Source organism: Vanessa cardui, chromosome 6 (assembly GCF_905220365.1).
Source record: "Vanessa cardui chromosome 6, ilVanCard2.1, whole genome shotgun sequence".
NCBI classification, from domain to species: domain Eukaryota; kingdom Metazoa; phylum Arthropoda; class Insecta; order Lepidoptera; family Nymphalidae; genus Vanessa; species Vanessa cardui.
The window spans coordinates 7,953,407-7,971,667 of record NC_061128.1 but is presented as its reverse complement, the minus strand read 5'-3'; the positions used below and the strand labels follow the sequence as shown (position 1 = coordinate 7,971,667).

Sequence of the window (18,261 nt, the reverse complement as noted above, 5' to 3'; positions counted from 1 at the left end):
CGATTTTCACCTGTTTGGTTGGTGTTTTGTTCTTGACACGTTCGGAAATATTTTCCTGCAATATTAAAAATTAACCAGCATATTTTGGTATCAATAACAATCCTTAACTTTATAATTTATTGGTTGTGGAATCTTAAAAACTGTATATAAACACAAATACATATGTCCGTTGTATAACTTAAACTGAAATCAAATTAAAATATCACTTCAAATTATTTACTGAACAAGTATCATCAGTAATAAGTAAGCAAATTAACTTTTTTTAATTAGTGGCACTTTTTAAATGAATAATATTTATTTCGAATGCCTAATTAATATCATCTTAATTTATATGGTTTGTCAATTTTTCTAGCTAGCAATACTGTTTACCAGCAAGCAAGGCGCAAGGCAGCACTTGCTTCTTCTCAATCATAAATGGTGTGATGTGAGGGCGCGATTTTATTTTATGGAATCCCATAAAATAAAATGTTACTTGAAATGAGGTAGCATCCGAGAATAATAAAGTTACTAACATCTCAATATTATGCCTTAATTTTTCGTGTTGAAATAGAATAATTGGGAATGCTGAACATGAATAATACTTTAGTTGCAAATGGTAAGTATGGATCAAATTCTCTTAAAATACTATTTACTGCAATAATTTACTTTATTTCTCAATCTTTTCTCCTAATTTCTATTAGAAACCAATAAATATCTTTTTTAAAACCAAATATAATTTGTACATTCACCAACCTTTCCACGTAAGTGCCTTAAATTCATGTCGATTATTTTTAATTTTACGGTTCATAAGGGTTAAAATGATTTAGTCAAGGCTTAGGCAAAATTAAAGTGAACTTCGTTTTTTAGGTTTATAAACATTATAATATAATTTCTATGGAATATGCTATTCTTTATGAAAAATACATGAAAATAAAAACTAAACAAAGAATATTTCATGATGAATTGAAAACTAAGAAAATTATACATAGATTAGTAAAATATTATAAGTGTTACACTTAATATTTAACTATCAACTATTAGTTGATATTGATATTAATCTATAATAAATGTTTAAAATAAAATATGAATATTTTTTTGATTCATTTATTTCAATTTATTAATTAACAATTTATTGTAATTTTGTATATGTAATGTTTCAAATTGAGGGAAATATAAAGTCAATGGAATACATATATGCAAAAGTTTTTGTCTTGCCTTTAGAAAATTAACTTCTGTGGATACTACATATTTTTAATATACATATTATCATCATAAATATTCATAGTAATATTATATATAAGAAAACTTTATTTGTTTCTTTTACATAGCATAGCTTGCGTCATCTGCTGTTATATATAATATAAAATGGAAGGCTATAGCATCTCTACAATCATATTAATGCTAGTTATATATTCTTATTATGTTTATATAATTAATTAATGCATTTAAATATTTGTCTCCAGTATTATTTTCTGAAATGTGTGTGTTATTATACTATTATATAGTATATTATACTAATTTATAAACATTGTTTGTATGTATTTTGTGTTAGTTTATAGTAACTAAATAAGTTCACTATTTACTATGCTGGGGATACTGTTGGGATAAAGACAAATACATAAAAATCATTTTTAACACTGTTATATGTATTAGTCTTTATTGTGTGATGATAGCATAATATTGTGTTTGCACTTTAAAACCATTAATCAAAATAATCACCATGCCTTCTAAAATATACAGCTTTTGTTTGTGTTTTTAATTGTTTTGTAGTATTCATTTCATATAATCCTATTTGGCATATGTTTACATGTTCAATGAAATCTCTTGCATATAAAGCTTATTGACAAAAAATATAATTAATAATTTGCTATTTATGTATTGTAAGTAAAACATTTTCACAATTCTATTTTATGGCTGGTACCTTTTTTATCTTAGAATTTTAAATCATTAAATTTTTAAGGATACAAAGTGAATTGTGAAATCTTTTGTATCCATTATTATGAGTTACACTGTTTCAAAGTTTAACTTGTTCCATTGCGACAGTTCAAAATGTTTACCAAAACTGCCAAACTTAACTGTCTAGTGTTACAAATAATTTTGAAATTTAATGGTATATATTTAGAAATCAGTCACTATTTTTTTTATAATAAATTCAAAGAGTTCATTTTGTTAATTTTAACTATTGCATTTTACATGCATTTAATACATTACAAATGATTATCATAGAATACACAGTAATATTGATTCATTCAGGAAACATGATGGTCTACTGATAAGATTAAATTGTTATCAGATTTGAATTATTCCTTCAGATATCTATTTTGAAATATTATACTTGAGAGGTCTGATGAGTTCTAATCAACAGTTTCATTGTTATAAAAAAAGATCTTAAAAATGTATATGTAATTTATAAAAATATATTATGTACATTTTTTTATATACCTAGTTAGAAAAAATGTATATTTTAAAATTATATTTTTAAATATTCATTATTTTATCAATAACAATTTATGCATAGAGAAAGTCATGGACGATAAATCCACTGCTGAGCTTTTAATCCAATGCCTCTTCTTTTGAAGAGATTTTTTGAGCTTATCCCACTATGCTGCTGTAGAGCGGGTTTGTGGATATATTATGTTCGACACATGCGCTTTTACTCACAATGTTTTCTTCACCACCAAGCAGGAATTATTATGACCAAATCAAACATGTGTTGTCAAATTATCTGCAAATTTAAAACCCTTTAGTTACCCATATTGAAAATGTGTAATTATTTTACTAACACCTTTGTCTTATTAATCTCACAAAAAGTGGTCCTCTCAGTTCGAGCATAAATTGAATAATTTCAGGAAAAGGTATGTTGGTGAACACTGTAGAATACATATATTGATTTTCATTAAATTTATAGTTATCCTCCCTCCCATACCTTATTTTCTCATACACTCAAAAGGTAATTATTTTCCATAAACATTCAGTATATATTTTTACCTGCTATTTGCTTAATTAGTCCTCACTATAATATGAAATCATAATAACTTAAAACAGGTTGATTGTGTAAGTTTATTGTCTTTGAAAAAACTTTTGTAGATATATTAGTAAAATATTAAGTTATGAATATAATAAATGAAAGACCATTTTTTTTTAGTTATAATAACTCAACATCATTATAATTCTATCCATATAGACTATCAACAACCTTTGGCAGAAGAAGTCTTTGAAAAATTTAGATTACCTTTCATGATATGTATGATGATATGTAGTAACTTACATTGCATATTTATAGTAGAATAGAAGTAGACTGAATAAAAATAAATAAGTCTCAGTCTCACCAAAATTTCAATAATTAAAAATAAACAATAACTTAGGAGAAATTAGTGTTAGGCTGTCTTTAAAAATGTTATGCAAATATAGATTTGATTATGTGTCATTAATATTTATGTTGAATTTTACTTAAATGTAAGCAACTTGCGAATTATAGTAACTTTAGCTGAGCTAAGTTTTTATGTAGAAATATTTGCAAAAAAACAATATTTGACTTAAACGTTTGTTTAAGATTTGTAGAATATTTGAGAGGTAAATATAATATAGGCAAACATAAGTATGCTATTGCCACACCCAACAGTTATCCCCAGTGAGGTGTACAGACCGTGTTCTTTTATGTTACAGATGAATATGAAGTTATCGGGGAGGCCCAATGGCAGATCTTGGAAACAAACGCCGATGAGCAAGTTATTAAAATCTACGGCTACAAGTACTCAAAAATACGTGCAGTTATATTTCATACAGTTTGTATGTCACTATGCGGTTTACCATATTTTGCATTTTCATATTACCCAACATTAAATCGATTCAAATATATAAAATGCAGTTTGAAAACGGCTGATGAATTATGTGGTAAGAATTTTTATTTTATTTTTAGCCAAAAAATTATATTACTATTTATAGGACAGAGATTCAATAATTAATTTTTTGTTTTAGTAACGGATGGCGAAGATTCCTTCCAGATCGAAAAGGTAAATGAAGTAGATTTGAGCCTCTCCAGCCATAGAGGAAATAGGCTACGCTATTTCATTTATCAACACAGCCGCTACATATGGCTTAATGATAATGGAACCTTCATCAATGTATTGGCACTCAATGAAAAATTAACAATAAGCCTATTAATGGAAAATATGTGTGGCATCAATAAAAGGCAACAAAATGAACTGTAAGTAACTTATACTTGATTTTATTTTATTAATTGTAAGTAGCTGTTAATTTCTGCTAATTTATGAATGCTCGAATATAACATACCCATTAGTTTAATTGAAGCAAATTTGTTTCATTTGTTTGAATTGGGTTTACTATAACTCCATGTAGATTCAATCACAATTAAATTTTTTGAGTTTGATGTTTTTAATGACGTAAGTACTAGTTCCTATGCAATTTTTTTATTTTGTATGAATGTTTTTCCAAATATGTTTTTTTTTGTTTATAGGATTAAATTATATGGAGGCAATTCTGTAGAAGTCGAAGTAAAATGTTACTGGACGATATTTGTGAATGAAGTATTCAATCCATTTTATTTATTTCAAGTTTTCTCTATAATCCTATGGTCATTGGATGAATATTACCAGTATGCCACTTGTGTTTTCCTCCTTTCTGCAGCGTCGTGTATGATGGCACTTTATCAAACTAAACAGGTAAATTAAATGGAAAATTTTACATTGGTTTTACCCAACAAGACAACAATCAAAGGAAAAATTTGTTGCTAATTTATCTCGATAGCATGAACATGTCTCAGGGTACATTCTTAAAATTATTCAAAACAAAAAATGTATGTTGATTTTATCATTAAGTGATGATGAACTACAATATACAATGATTACTTATGTTAGAAGTTTTAATAAAACAATGTTTGTTTAGTATTATTTCTTTTTTTATTTATATTATTATTTTCAAATGCAAATTAACTTTTATTTCTCTAAATAAAGCATAGTATGGTCATCGCAACTAAAATCATGTGACTAATTATAACCGCGTATATTAATTATTTTTAAACATCCCGACGTTTCGAGCACTTTGCAGTGTTCGTGGTCACGGGTAGACTTAATGTTTAAAAATAATTAATATACGCGATTCATCCGTTATAATCAGTTTTATTTAAATGTGTAATAATCGCGAAAATTTAAGACAACATTAAAATCATGTGATCCTAAAAAATCATGTGCGTAACCTTTGAATTTGTATTTATCAGACAAACCATAGTGGTATATGTGGAAGTGAATCAATGACGAATGTTTCCAGATGAGCATAAACCTGCACAAGATGGCGGGCTCGACCAGCACGTTCACGGTGACGGTGCTGCGGCCGACGCGCGCTGGCCGCGAGGAGTGCGTCGTCAACGCGAGCCGCCTCGTGCCCGGCGACGTGCTGGTGCTGCCGCCCGACGGCTGTGTCATGCCGTGCGACGCCATGCTTCTCACCGGCACCTGCATCGTCAACGAGTCCATGCTCACCGGTCAGACGCGCAGTGACTCACTCTAGCGGAAGTTTACGACGAACAAATAGTGTAGATATTGTATGAGTAGTTCATCTCGTACATATTACTCATATTAGAGCTGAGATGGTCCAGTGGTTAGAACGCGTGCATCTTAACCGATGATTGCGGGTTCAAACCCAGGCAAGCACCACTATATATATGTGCTTAATTTGTGTTTATAATTCATCTCGCGCTCGGCGGTGAAGGAAAACATCGTGAGGAAACCTGCATGTGTCTCATTTCACCGAAATTCTGCCACATGTGCATTCCACCAACCCACATTGGAACAGCGTGGTGGTATATGTTCCAAACCCTCTCCATAATGGAAGAGGCCTTATCCCAGCAGTGGGAAATTTACAGGCTGTTACTTTACTTTATATTACTCAAAATGATTAATTTAGAATGTTCGGAGGTTACAAAACGTTTTATTGAGTAACATATTAAGTTTCAAAATAGTACATTATAGGGATTGCTGACATTCGAATTCTAGTATTAGTATCTTAAATTAGATTGAAATTTAGTGATGATTCGTTGAATAATTGTAACGTAACAAAAAAACAAGTAAATACTATACTTTTGAATTTATTGTTCTAAATAGGATGATTCAAATCAATAGAATCACAAATTATTAGATATATGTATGTATATCATATAAAGCGTTCATGTCTTACGGTATATGTAGGACACCGCGTCTGTCAATTGATCGTATAGCGGACGAATTTAAGATTAATTAAGGGCTTGTGATGTGTAAGTCTTTCATAAAATACGTCAATGAATCGTTTGTAAAGTTTATTGGGGGAATTAATTGTTGAGTTAAGCATCATAAACTTTCGGTCCAGTTGTCGCACGGGTTCTATTAAATTTTTATATTTAAGCTCGACTATATTTTAGACTATATTTTAGCTTTTTATGTAAATAGTCGCGTTCAAGTAATTAGTAAGATTTGACCTGCAATTCGCTGCTTACATAATAATATGATTTAACTGAAAAAAGTACTTTGCTTGAAAAAAAAATCTTTTAAAAATTAACGACGTTATATACTGAAAATTAATTAGTCCCTCTTAGACGAACTACTCGAGTAAAAGTGAAGTTCGTATGTTCTTTATATATAATACATCCTTCTTTTATACAGTTTTCCATAATATATATTTTACACTGGTTTCTTGAAGGGACTTATTTGAAAATTCTTGCTTCTGTTAAGTTAAATGACTAGCAAATTTCAAAATAAGCTATTAATAATAAACGGAAACATGTTGTAACTAGTAATCTTCTCGACACTAGTATAAAATAGAATTGGTAGTATATTGAGTTGAGGTCAGCTGATAAAATAATGTCATATAATATTTATAGGTGAAAGTGTGCCTGTCATGAAGGGTCCCCCGTGCATTTCTCAAGAAGTTTACTCAACTGATACGCATAAGAGACATACGCTGTTTGCTGGCACACACGTTATTCAAACAAGATTCTATGGAAACAATCAGGTATTGTATAAAACGTTAAAATTTTTTATTTTTATGTCAATCTTATTTATTATTAAAACTATACTATAAACTTATTAGTTTATTTGGTTAATTATATGTGACCTTCTTTTCAGGTCTTGGCGAAAGTCGTGCGCACTGGCTTTTACACCGCCAAAGGAGAGTTGATAAAAAGTATTTTATTTCCAAAAAAATTTGATTTCCAATTTTACAAAGACGCCGTTAAGTTCGTCATATTTATGTTCTGCATTGCCGCTATCGGAATGGGATACTCAATTTGGCTTTACGTACGAAGAGGCGTAAGTGATCATTACTATTTCCTGCCAAATCCATTCATTCATACAAATAGAGTATTAATATTAATTATTTATGTTAAAAAATAAAAATAATTAGTTGTTCTCCTTTTTAAACTATTAATTTTTCCGTAGAAACAAAATTCTATTCTGTTATAAATTAGACTTAGAAGTAAAAAATAGAAAACTAAATATTAGTTGCAAATCTATACTTCAAAATCAATTACACATAAAACTTACATTGTATTCTTGTTCCTGGACATTTCAGAGCCTCTTGGGTACGATTGTGTTACGCACACTGGACATAATCACCATTGTGGTGCCTCCAGCGCTGCCCGCCGCTATGACGGCTGGCATCGTTTACAGCCAGCAGCGCCTCAAGCGCAACAAAATATTTTGTGTGTCACCACCGCGTATAATCATGTGCGGAAAACTGCAAGTGATGTGCTTCGACAAGGTAAATTATATTTGTTTTTATTCTGCTTGTAATCTTAAATTAATATTTTTCTAATAATTTTAATTTAACATTTCAGACGGGAACACTAACAGAGGATGGACTAGACTTTTACTCAGTGATACCATTTAATCCTAATGAGAAATTCGGTCGCCGTTGCAATGAAATCGTTGATCTACCCAATAAAAGCCCTCTTGTTCAAGCCCTAGCGTCTTGCCATTCCCTTACAAGCATTCAAGGGCAATTGAAAGGAGATCCACTGGACTTGAAGATGTTTGAATTCACGCAATGGGTGAATATATTTATTTAAAATTATAAGATATATTCAAAATACTTAGGCAAACGACACTATATCATAAAACATATTGTTTTCGTTAAATTTATAACACATATGTTAATCTTAAAATTTAGGTGTTGGAAGAGCCAGGTCCTGAAAACACCAGGTATGATAACTTGACCCCAGCTATTGTAAAGCCAGCTACTGTTCACAATGAGGACTTACAGAACTTGGACAATTATGACCCATTTACAATGGAGATGCCTTATGAGGTATGTTTCTTTAAAGTTTCGTAGCTTTAATGCACTATTATTTACGTCAAATAATGCTTCTTTGTATCTTCTTTTAAATGTATTTAATAAATAGCTTGAAAGGTTGGAAATTTAGTTGGAATTGTATAAAACATTTTTTAAATATACTAAAGTAAACCGATATATTTTTCGATATTTCAGATAGGATTGCTCCGAAGATTTCATTTTTCGTCATCTCAGCAATCTATGGGAGTTATTGCTCGAGTTCTTGGTCAGCCCCAAATGGTTTACTATGTGAAAGGAGCTCCTGAAAAGGTAACTGAAATCTTTATAATAAAGCTGGCCAGACTTTTTGAATGATATTATGTTAATATTAATTTTTCATTTTTATATATTGAGATATAAAAATAAAATAAATACTACATGAATTTAGTCACAAATTAATGTTAGGTATTTAAAAAAAACTTTAAATAAAACTCCAAGGTTGCAGGCATGTGTGATCCAGATTCACTACCAGATAACTTTAGCACCGTTCTGAACGAGTATACATCAAATGGTTTCCGAGTGATTGGTCTCGCTTACAAGAAATTAGATCGTAAGATGAAGTGGGTTGATGCACAAAGACTAAAGCGAGAGACGATAGAATGCGATATGATGTTTTTGGGCTTTCTAGTCATGCAAAATAGCCTAAAACCGGAGACAACGCAAGTTATAAAAGAATTACACGATGCTAATATGAGACAGGTCATGGTCACTGGTAAGTAACTGAACGATTATATACTCAGATAAATTGAAACTGATTAATTAAAAAAAAACACTTCTCTATGTTATTCAAATCATTTGTTCGTAAATCCACTATATATATATTAACTTTTTCTTTAAATTGAAAAGGCATGCCTTTGAAAGTGGAAATTATTCTTATATTATTAAAAAAGGTCTTATATTTTAGGGGATAACATAATGACTGCCATGTCGGTAGCTCGAGGCTGTTCAATGGTTCAGCCTCATCAAAAAGTGGTGCTCATAACTGCATCCCAACAACTGAATAGTGATGAGAGACCAGCTCTTATTATGGAAGTTAGTATTTATATATAAATAATATTATTTTTTTACATATTTATTGACAGAAAACAATTGTAATTTTTATTATAATAGTATTAAAGTTTGAAGGAAAGGTTAAGAATATTTTATAATTGCAGGTGGTAGGCGAGGGTGGTCCACCTAAATTAGCAATGGACGCATATGTCATAGCAATGGAGGGCAAAACTTGGGCTGTCATGCGTACATATTACCCAGAGATGATTCCTACCATTGTTAATAAAGGTAGAACATATACATATCTAAATTTTGTTTTAATATAAGCGTTTGCAAAATTCTAATGCACAAAAAATGGACAGATATGTTTCATTCATATAGTAGTTCAAAAATCGGATATGGACCAAAAAATTCACTTTTTGAGAGCTTGTCATTTAGATTGATTATTCAATTATATACATATGAAGTACAAATTATATCATAATAGTATTATAGTAAGACACAAATTAGATGTAGCATCGGAAAATGCAATGGAAAGAAAATAAAACCGATTACTGCCGATTTACACGACCAATAGAAATAGCTCCCTATCGCGCCATTCGACGCTATTCGTCGCTATAGATTCACGCGTCAGAGAAAGCAAATGCATGTAAATCGAAGCGTCAAATTGACGGATATATTAGGTCATATGATGTTACAAGTTATTACGTTTGTGCAAAGATCATATTCGCGTGAGAAATAAATATTGATAATTTGGGATAGCGTACTTAATTCGGATGTGATCGGTTTTACGAATTTTACCCGATGCGACATCTAAGCTGTGTCGTACTATATGTTGTACTTATTTGTTAAAATCTAAACACATTGATGCGGCTTAAAAAAATGTATTATGTATATGAAAAATAATTATAAAATAAATTGTGAGCTTCTATGCCATGCTGCGTGCTGATAAACTTGATTGAACTTACTTAGAAGTTTTTTTTTTCCAGGCATGATATTCGGCCGCTTCGGGCCGGACCAGAAGACGCAACTGGTGACGGCGCTGCAGGGCGCGGGGCTGGTTGTGGGCATGTGCGGCGACGGCGCCAACGACTGCGGAGCGCTTAAGGCCGCGCATGTCGGGATCTCGCTTTCGGAGGCCGACGCCTCAGGTAATACTAAAGTAAAGTAAAGTAAAGTAACAGCCTGTAAATTTCCCACTGCTGGGATAAGGCCTCTTCCATTATGGAGAGGGTTTGGAACATATTCCACCACGCTGTTCCAATGCGGGTTGGTGGAATGCACATGTGGCAGAATTTCGGTGAAATGAGACACATGCAGGTTTCCTCACGATGTTTTCCTTCACCGCCGAGCGCGAGATGAATTATAAACACAAATTAAGCACATATATATAGTGGTGCTTACCTGGGTTTGAACCCGCAATCATCGGTTAAGATGCACGCGTTCTAACCACTGGGCCATCTCAGCTCACTGGGCCATCTCATCTCAGGTAATACTATTGATAAACTTTGTCTTACAGCACTGAGAGCATTTCAAATTCACATTTCATTATATAAAATATAAGAACGCTCTCTGGAGTGAACTCTGGTTGAGCATAATAGGTTATTTGACAATGCGAAAAATAAATTGTGAATTATTGTAATCAGTGTATATTATAAGTTTAAAAATGTTTATTTAATAACGAAAATTGAAAATAATACTTAATTTATTCAAAAAATCTATAAATAAAAATGCACTTTTTCAAACGTTTGTCACGTGACACAAAACGCTCCTGATTGGCCGGGCTTATGATGCAGTCACTTTCTTGTAAACTTTGCTTTTCGACTATATGTACCACAGATTCAAATACAGGAAAGTGACGTCACCGACCCCATTGCAGCGCCATATTGTCCAAGTAGCGTTTTTGAGCACTATTTGAATATGGAATTTTTAATATCATATTTTTCGGCAAAAATGTACTAGAAATAAAAAACACAACTTTTACTGGGTTCCTTAACTTCTACTAATATAAAATTGATTTTAAAAACCAGTCAAACAGCCTATTCTATTAATTAATTCCTTCAAATTGAATAAATGATTTAAAAATGTTTATTTTTAGTGGCTGCGCCATTTACATCTCAAGAACAAAATATAAGATGCGTAAAATTGCTAGCTTTGGAGGGACGATGCGCGCTCAGCACGTCCTTTGCCATCTTCAAGTACATGGCTCTCTATTCACTTATTCAGTTCTTCTCCATACTCATCCTCTACAATGTAAGTTCAACATTTGAAACCAATTATTACTTATTTTTGTTACAATAGTTATTATCAATAATTACAACAGTGTTCCTATCAATGATATTCCAATAAACAGATATGTTATACCCATACTAAACAACAGAAAAAAGTGTGCCGCGCCGTTTCGTTAAGTAAAAAGGATAGCTTGATAAAAACAATAACTAAAAGGGATAACTATTAATTACGCAAAACGTATTACTACATAATTATGATGTATTATAACATATTACTAGCATAATTATGATGAAAACAACTAAAGGCAAACAAAACAAAACAAAACAAAAGGTCCCAATTAGGACGTTTTCTAGTCTTCACTTTTTGCGCGTTAATAACATATCTGTTTACTAGAACATCATCGGTTCCTATGAAATTTTGCTTTGGTGATTTTACATATGTATAAAATGATTTTGTTTTCAACAAGCAGTTAATTAAATTTAAAACATTTTATTTTTAGTTCTACTCTATTCTCGGTAACAATCAGTTCCTGTATATTGACCTTGTTCTGACTACTCTACTGGCACTCTCGTTGGGACGAGCGGCGCCCGGCCCTGTACTTACAAAGCAATCACCGCCAGTTTCCCTTGTGGCCATCACAAGCATATTGCCGTTGATAATGCAAGTTTTACTTGTTTTGATCATGCAACTATCTGCTATTTACCTTTTGGAGTCTCAGGAATGGTAAGTTTTCGATGATTTGAATTTATTTTATGCTTGTAATTTTTTGTACTACAAGATCTTTTTCTTGCATCTATTAGTACAACTAAAATTAGAAAATTAAAGATGAATGAAATGTCTATGAATAAAAATCTTTTTACAAGACAATAATTTGCTTATAACGTAATGAAACGGAAATATTTCAACTGCTGCGTTTTACCGGCCATGACATACTGAGAAAGACTACTAGTAATTAGATTATCCAGAGAAGAATCGATATTGCCCATATGACTTGCGAAATTGATAGACTGAAATGACGGTTGTCAGTTTCTATGTGGAATATCCAATGGCCTTTGGAATACTTATCTAATGCTAACATGTAGATTGTATGATACAAAACTAACTGACACCCTACTACTGCCTTCCTGGGCGTATTTCATTTTTTTGTACAACTATAATTGCACCACATCATTTAATATTAATTGTATTATATTACTTCTATGCTAAAATGTACTACAATTTGTCTAGTCCTGAGTTTGATTGATCACAAACATATAGTACGACACAACTTAGATGTCGCATCGGCAAAATTCGTAAAACCGATCACATCCGAATTGAGTACGCTATACCAAATTATCAATATTTATTTCTCATGCGAATATTATCTTTGCATAAACATAATAAATTGTAATATCACATGACCTAATATATTCGTCAATTTGACGGGTGGATTTACATGCACTTGCTTTCTCTGACGCGTGAATCTATAGCGACGAATAGCGTCGTATGGCGCGATAGGGAGCTATTTCTATTGGTTGTGTAAATCGGCAGTAATCGGTTTTAATTTCATTCCAGTGCATTTTCCGATGCTACATCTAATTTGTGTCGTACTATACCTAATTACACATCTATAATAGTATTGAATGACTACAATGCTTTTATATTTTATTTCAAGGTTTAAACCCGTAGAAGGTGGAGCAAATGTTGAACAAGTGGTGTGTTGGGAAAATACAGTTATATTTATTATTACATCATTCCAGTACTTAATTATGGCCTGTGTTTATGCTAAAGGGTGGCCTTTCCGTCAACCATTTTGCACCAATTGTGAGTATAATTTTCACTCATATTTAAACAATATCAAACAAAATTATTAAAACACATCTAAAATTGATTTATTTGTTTGTAATTATAAACACTTATTTCAGATTACTTGGTGATTACATTAGTGACTCAGGCTGTGTTTGTGACGGTGCTACTGTTGTGTCCATGGAAAGCATTGACAGATTACATGGAAGTTGAGGCTGTGAACATGTCAGATCCTGAAACTTATAGGTTTAGAGTTTATTTGCTGATTGTACCAGTTCTGCATCTTCTGCTAGCAATAGCCACTGAGGTTGGTATTCTAGAATTTTTTTGCAAAGCAAAATCTTACACAATAAAAACTTACAAGTATCATCAGAGCTATGTAGATATTAGGACAAAGACATTTATTGCCCACCATGTTGAAATGTATTGCAACTCTACCTTACTTTTATATTCATCTGCTTTTGTAGCATATTAATTTTATTATAGTACGACACAAATTAGATGTAGCATCGGAAAATGAAATGGAATGAAAATAAAACCGATTACTGCCGATTTACACAAACAATAGAAATAGCTCTCTATCGCGCAATTCGACGCTATTTGTCGCTAAAGATTCTCGCGTCAGTTCGACCCGAGAAAGCAACTGAATGTCAGTTGACGTGTCAAATTGACGCATATATTAAGTCGTATGATATTACAAGTTATTACGTTTGGGTAAAGGTCATATTCACAGGAGAAATAAATAATGATAATTTGGGATAGCATACTCAATTCGGATGTGATCGGTTTTACGAATTTTGCCTATTAACATACTATTCCTTTTTAATTGTTAGCAAATTTATTACTTTCTATACACATTCTTCCTAATGAAAATTGATGTCAAAGCACTTACGCTTAAATTTATTTTTCTCTGTGACGTCACGCTCGTAATTTTGACATTTACAGGCGACTCTGTCAGATCAAGATCGATTCTCGGCCCTGTTGCGCGTGCTGCGTCGCCGGTGCTCCGACAAGGACGAAGCAGCGGGTGACGCGGCGTGTCCGCTGTGGGCGCCCGCCTCGCCCGCACTCGCGTGCTGACGCGGCGCGCGGGAGGCGACGCCCCCACGCTATCGCGCCACCGGACGTATAGACTCGCATGTGACCGCGATCGCACTCGCGTTCAATATAGATTATACACGTCTGTTTCGTGCACTCAATGTGTAAGTAAAGTAAAGTAACAGCCTGTACATTTCCCACTGCTGAGATAAGGCTCTTCCATTAAGGAGAGGGTTTGGAACATATTCCACCACGCTGTTCCAATGCGGGTTGGTGGAATGCACATGTGGCAGAATTTCGATGAAATTAGACACATGCAGGTTTCCTCACGATGTTTTCCTTCACCGCCGAGCACGAGATGAATTATAAACACAATTAAGCACATATATATAGTGGTGCTTGCCTGGGTTTGAACCCGCAATCATCGGTTAAGATGCAAGCGTTCTAACCACTGGGCCATCTCAGCTCAGCAAATGTGTAAGTAACGAAGTGCATCTCATTAACAAAATACTAGCACGTTTTGTCGGATTGGTTGACGTTTACGGTTACTGTTCCGATCCTATGTTATGTTATAGCCGTTATGTTTTTTAAATCGAATCCACAGACTTATTCATACATACGAACTGTACAGTTTTATAATCATAGAATAGATTCAAAATTCCATATGTTTAATTAATAATATACAGATAGGTTATGCTGCATATCTGCGAATAGTATTTGGAGTTGTTTTAGCTGAGTGTATCCTTTTCATACTTACCACTGATCATATCTTACCCAAATATAAATATTTATGAAATCTATGTACTGTAATTAATTATATGATAATGTAAAATTATGTGTAGTTTCATCTACTTTTGTACTTTAAGTTATACAAAAAGTAACACTTCAATTTCCATAAAACATGATGTTGGAAGTAAAATAAACTCCTACTTAAGATTGAGATTTATAACTTTGTGTATTTACTTGTTTTGATCTTTAGTTGATTTTGAGTGTTTTTAATATTACATATTATGTTCGGCAAACCATATTCTAACCTAGTTTTAATTTGTTTAAAATATCTATTAAATAGAAAAATGTCAAACATAGTTCCTTAAAACATCTATGTTAGTTTTACATGCGAAAAAAACAATATTAATTGTTAACACTGCAGTACATTAAGGAAAACGACACTATATTTCATTAGTAGAAAGAAGGAAAGATAAAAAACCTTAGATTAACATATTCAATGTGATTTGCTAATAGAATGGCTATATTGTACCCTACAAACAGTTATTGATTAATATACCTTAAATTATAATACAAAACTATTTCACTTTACTACTTATATCCACTTAAATTTTTATAATCAGTTAGCAACTTTACGGACAATCAAAGCTCCCGTTTATTTATAATGAAGATTGTTGCAGATTTCGACCAATGATATCTTGTCAATTTATAATCAAAGTTGTTAATTTACCTCCACTCTTACCATTGAAATGACTAGAAATTTTAAAGATTAATTTTTTAAAAACTTATTCTTGTAATCAACATTGAAGCTTTCTTTTAATGTCAATAGCATAAAAGTTTTTGAGGTATTTACATTGGATAATATAAAGTTTTTAAGGTTAATCTTTAGAAATAAATCGTAAACTTAGATAAAATAGTAATTACTATTATAGTTTTAGCATAACAACTTAGGTGTAATTTATTCAAATAAATTATTCAAATTATACCAAAAATATTAAAAGACAAATTTGTCTGATAAACAATTCTGTCCTTTGAATACAAGTAATCAGTATAATTTTATTTATGTGATCTTATAGAAATTAAATTTAATTGGAGTGAGATGATCTAAGGCTGTGTTGTTTCTCTTCTCACTCATCATCTTATATTTCTATCTATTTAAGTACAAACAAAAATTAAATAAAAAAAAATCAGTTGGAAACACTATTGTATCCAATAAACCATACATTTATATACATAAAGATTAAAACTACACAAAATAAATCTTAATAATAATAGTGAAAAATCTATCGCACGCAAAGATGTGCCACACTAAAATATAAAACCATCAAATTAAAAAAGAAAAACATTGCTATCTCTTTCTCATGTGAGCGGTTTAACAGACTCGTCAGTCTGGTAGTAGCTTATAAGGCTGCAGATCCCGAAGTCCTGCGATGAAATCGCAAGTTGGTTCAACACATGATGTTTGGGGTTTTTTTTTATTAATAAATTTTCAGTAGCAGTTTGGACTTGTCAGTGTTTCCATACATGTACCTCAGAAAGCAAGAAGAGCCGATTGTGCCACTAGCGATAAATTGAGATTGCTATCTGTTTTTCTGAGCTAGTATTTGCTGGAGTGGCCTTCATAACCGAAACTGCTCAAGATATCATCACTATATATATATTTAAACAGATAGCAAGTTTAATTTAGAAATGGTTCAGAGAGCATCCTCTAATATGTCAACAAAATATACTTGTAAAATTTAAAATAAGTTTCAAAGTTCTTACCTTATAAATCAACATATTTAATTTAATTTTTTGATGAAAACCATGTTACCCTATCTAGTATTGTTTTTTTTTTTTTTTTTATAACTACTTATAATTAGTATTTTATTAGCAAATTTAATTTGTTACTTTTATGTATGAAGTCCTTTTTAAATTTTGTTGAATATTTATTTGTTATGTGGATATTTTTCGCATTATTGCTTTTTAATATTCAATTAATGACCTTTTTTGTATGCTTTTCGACCTTTTTCATTGTCAATGTTATTTTTAACATAACTTCAATCAAAGTCATTAATGTGTATATATATATTCTAAGATTTTTTTCTTGTATTTGAACTATTCTACATGGCTATAGTTATTTTTAATTGATTACACATATTTAACACAATTAATTGGATTATGCAAAGTAGGTCTTAAAAGTAACATAGAATCAACAAATACATTCTGAAGCTATGTTAACAAATGTTAATATTACTTTTAACAAAAAAAAATCAATGCATTTTTTTGAACACACCTTTTTGTATGTATTTTTTAACAATAGCAGATCTATCAATAAATATTCTATCTGAAATAAATACAACCAAACGAACATTATTTTGTAACATAGGCCGTAAGTGATCAACGATACTTAAGTCTACATGTTAACACCTGTAGCACATACCCTGTGACTTAAATTATATTTTGTTTCATTGTATTAAATAAAAAAAAAATGGAAAATAAAGTCACATTTTGACATTTTGCGATTCAAACATATGTTATTGTACTTAATATTTTCTAATCCAATAAACCTTTCATAATTTTATTGATTAATTTAGACAACTATTTAATAGCTATTTCATGTAACAAAAGTTTTAGGGCTGTTACTAAATTCAAATAGAATGCGTACTTAATTTAAATTATTGTTTTCGCAATAAATTTAGCTGTGCCAAATTAAGTAATGTAAGCAAAATCTCAATCATGACAATCATCATGTAAAACGTCCAAAATCTTGCAGTTCTACAACTTCATTAGATTGATTGTTTTGTTATGCAAAACGAAAGTATAATTTATTTTTTATTATAATTAAAACCTAATCTACTTTTGAAATTAACTAGCTGTAGAATTATTTAAAGGCTATGCATTATTCCTTAAAATAGTACTTAGTTTTTAATAGCATTTATTTTCCTCTATGGCATAAGCATGAACGATACTTAACTCAATTCGTTGAAGATGCAGAGAATAGTTCTTCTACAACTTGTTAATTATAATTTATTGAACTGCATTATTGTGATTGTATTCGACTTTTGTTATTGTGTCAGTTTATACTTCTCGAATATTTGAACTTGTTGACTTTGTCATGGTAATGTAGTTCGATTCGATGTTTACTATAAATAAGACAACTTAGATGGATGTGACCAAAATATTAAATAAAAGTAATGATTCGAAAAAAAT

General features: G+C 31.2%; 1 protein-coding gene across 1 annotated transcript; it reads left to right on the top strand.

Annotated features, from left to right (window-relative positions):
• Positions 1-375: 375 nt before the first annotated feature.
• Positions 376-18,261, top strand: LOC124530156 (polyamine-transporting ATPase 13A3-like). Its single transcript, XM_047104146.1, has 20 exons — positions 376-595; positions 3,646-3,873; positions 3,958-4,186; positions 4,457-4,661; positions 5,266-5,479; positions 6,851-6,981; positions 7,095-7,277; positions 7,540-7,728; positions 7,805-8,017; positions 8,137-8,274; positions 8,455-8,568; positions 8,737-9,010; positions 9,203-9,330; positions 9,453-9,576; positions 10,278-10,439; positions 11,387-11,541; positions 12,020-12,243; positions 13,175-13,323; positions 13,425-13,612; positions 14,251-18,261. Exons 1-20 carry the CDS (start codon positions 562-564, stop codon positions 14,383-14,385), a joined length of 3,417 nt encoding a protein of 1,138 aa, XP_046960102.1. The 5' UTR covers positions 376-561; the 3' UTR covers positions 14,386-18,261.

Excerpts from the sequence above, each read along its gene's own strand:
- LOC124530156 (XM_047104146.1), top strand. The coding sequence starts at position 562 with ATGCTGAACATGAATAATACTTTAGTTGCAAATG. Across the intron at positions 8,569-8,736 it reads TGAAAGGAGCTCCTGAAAAG|GTTGCAGGCATGTGTGATCC; the intron begins GTAACTGAAATC and ends TAAAACTCCAAG. Across the intron at positions 9,331-9,452 it reads GACCAGCTCTTATTATGGAA|GTGGTAGGCGAGGGTGGTCC; the intron begins GTTAGTATTTAT and ends TTATAATTGCAG.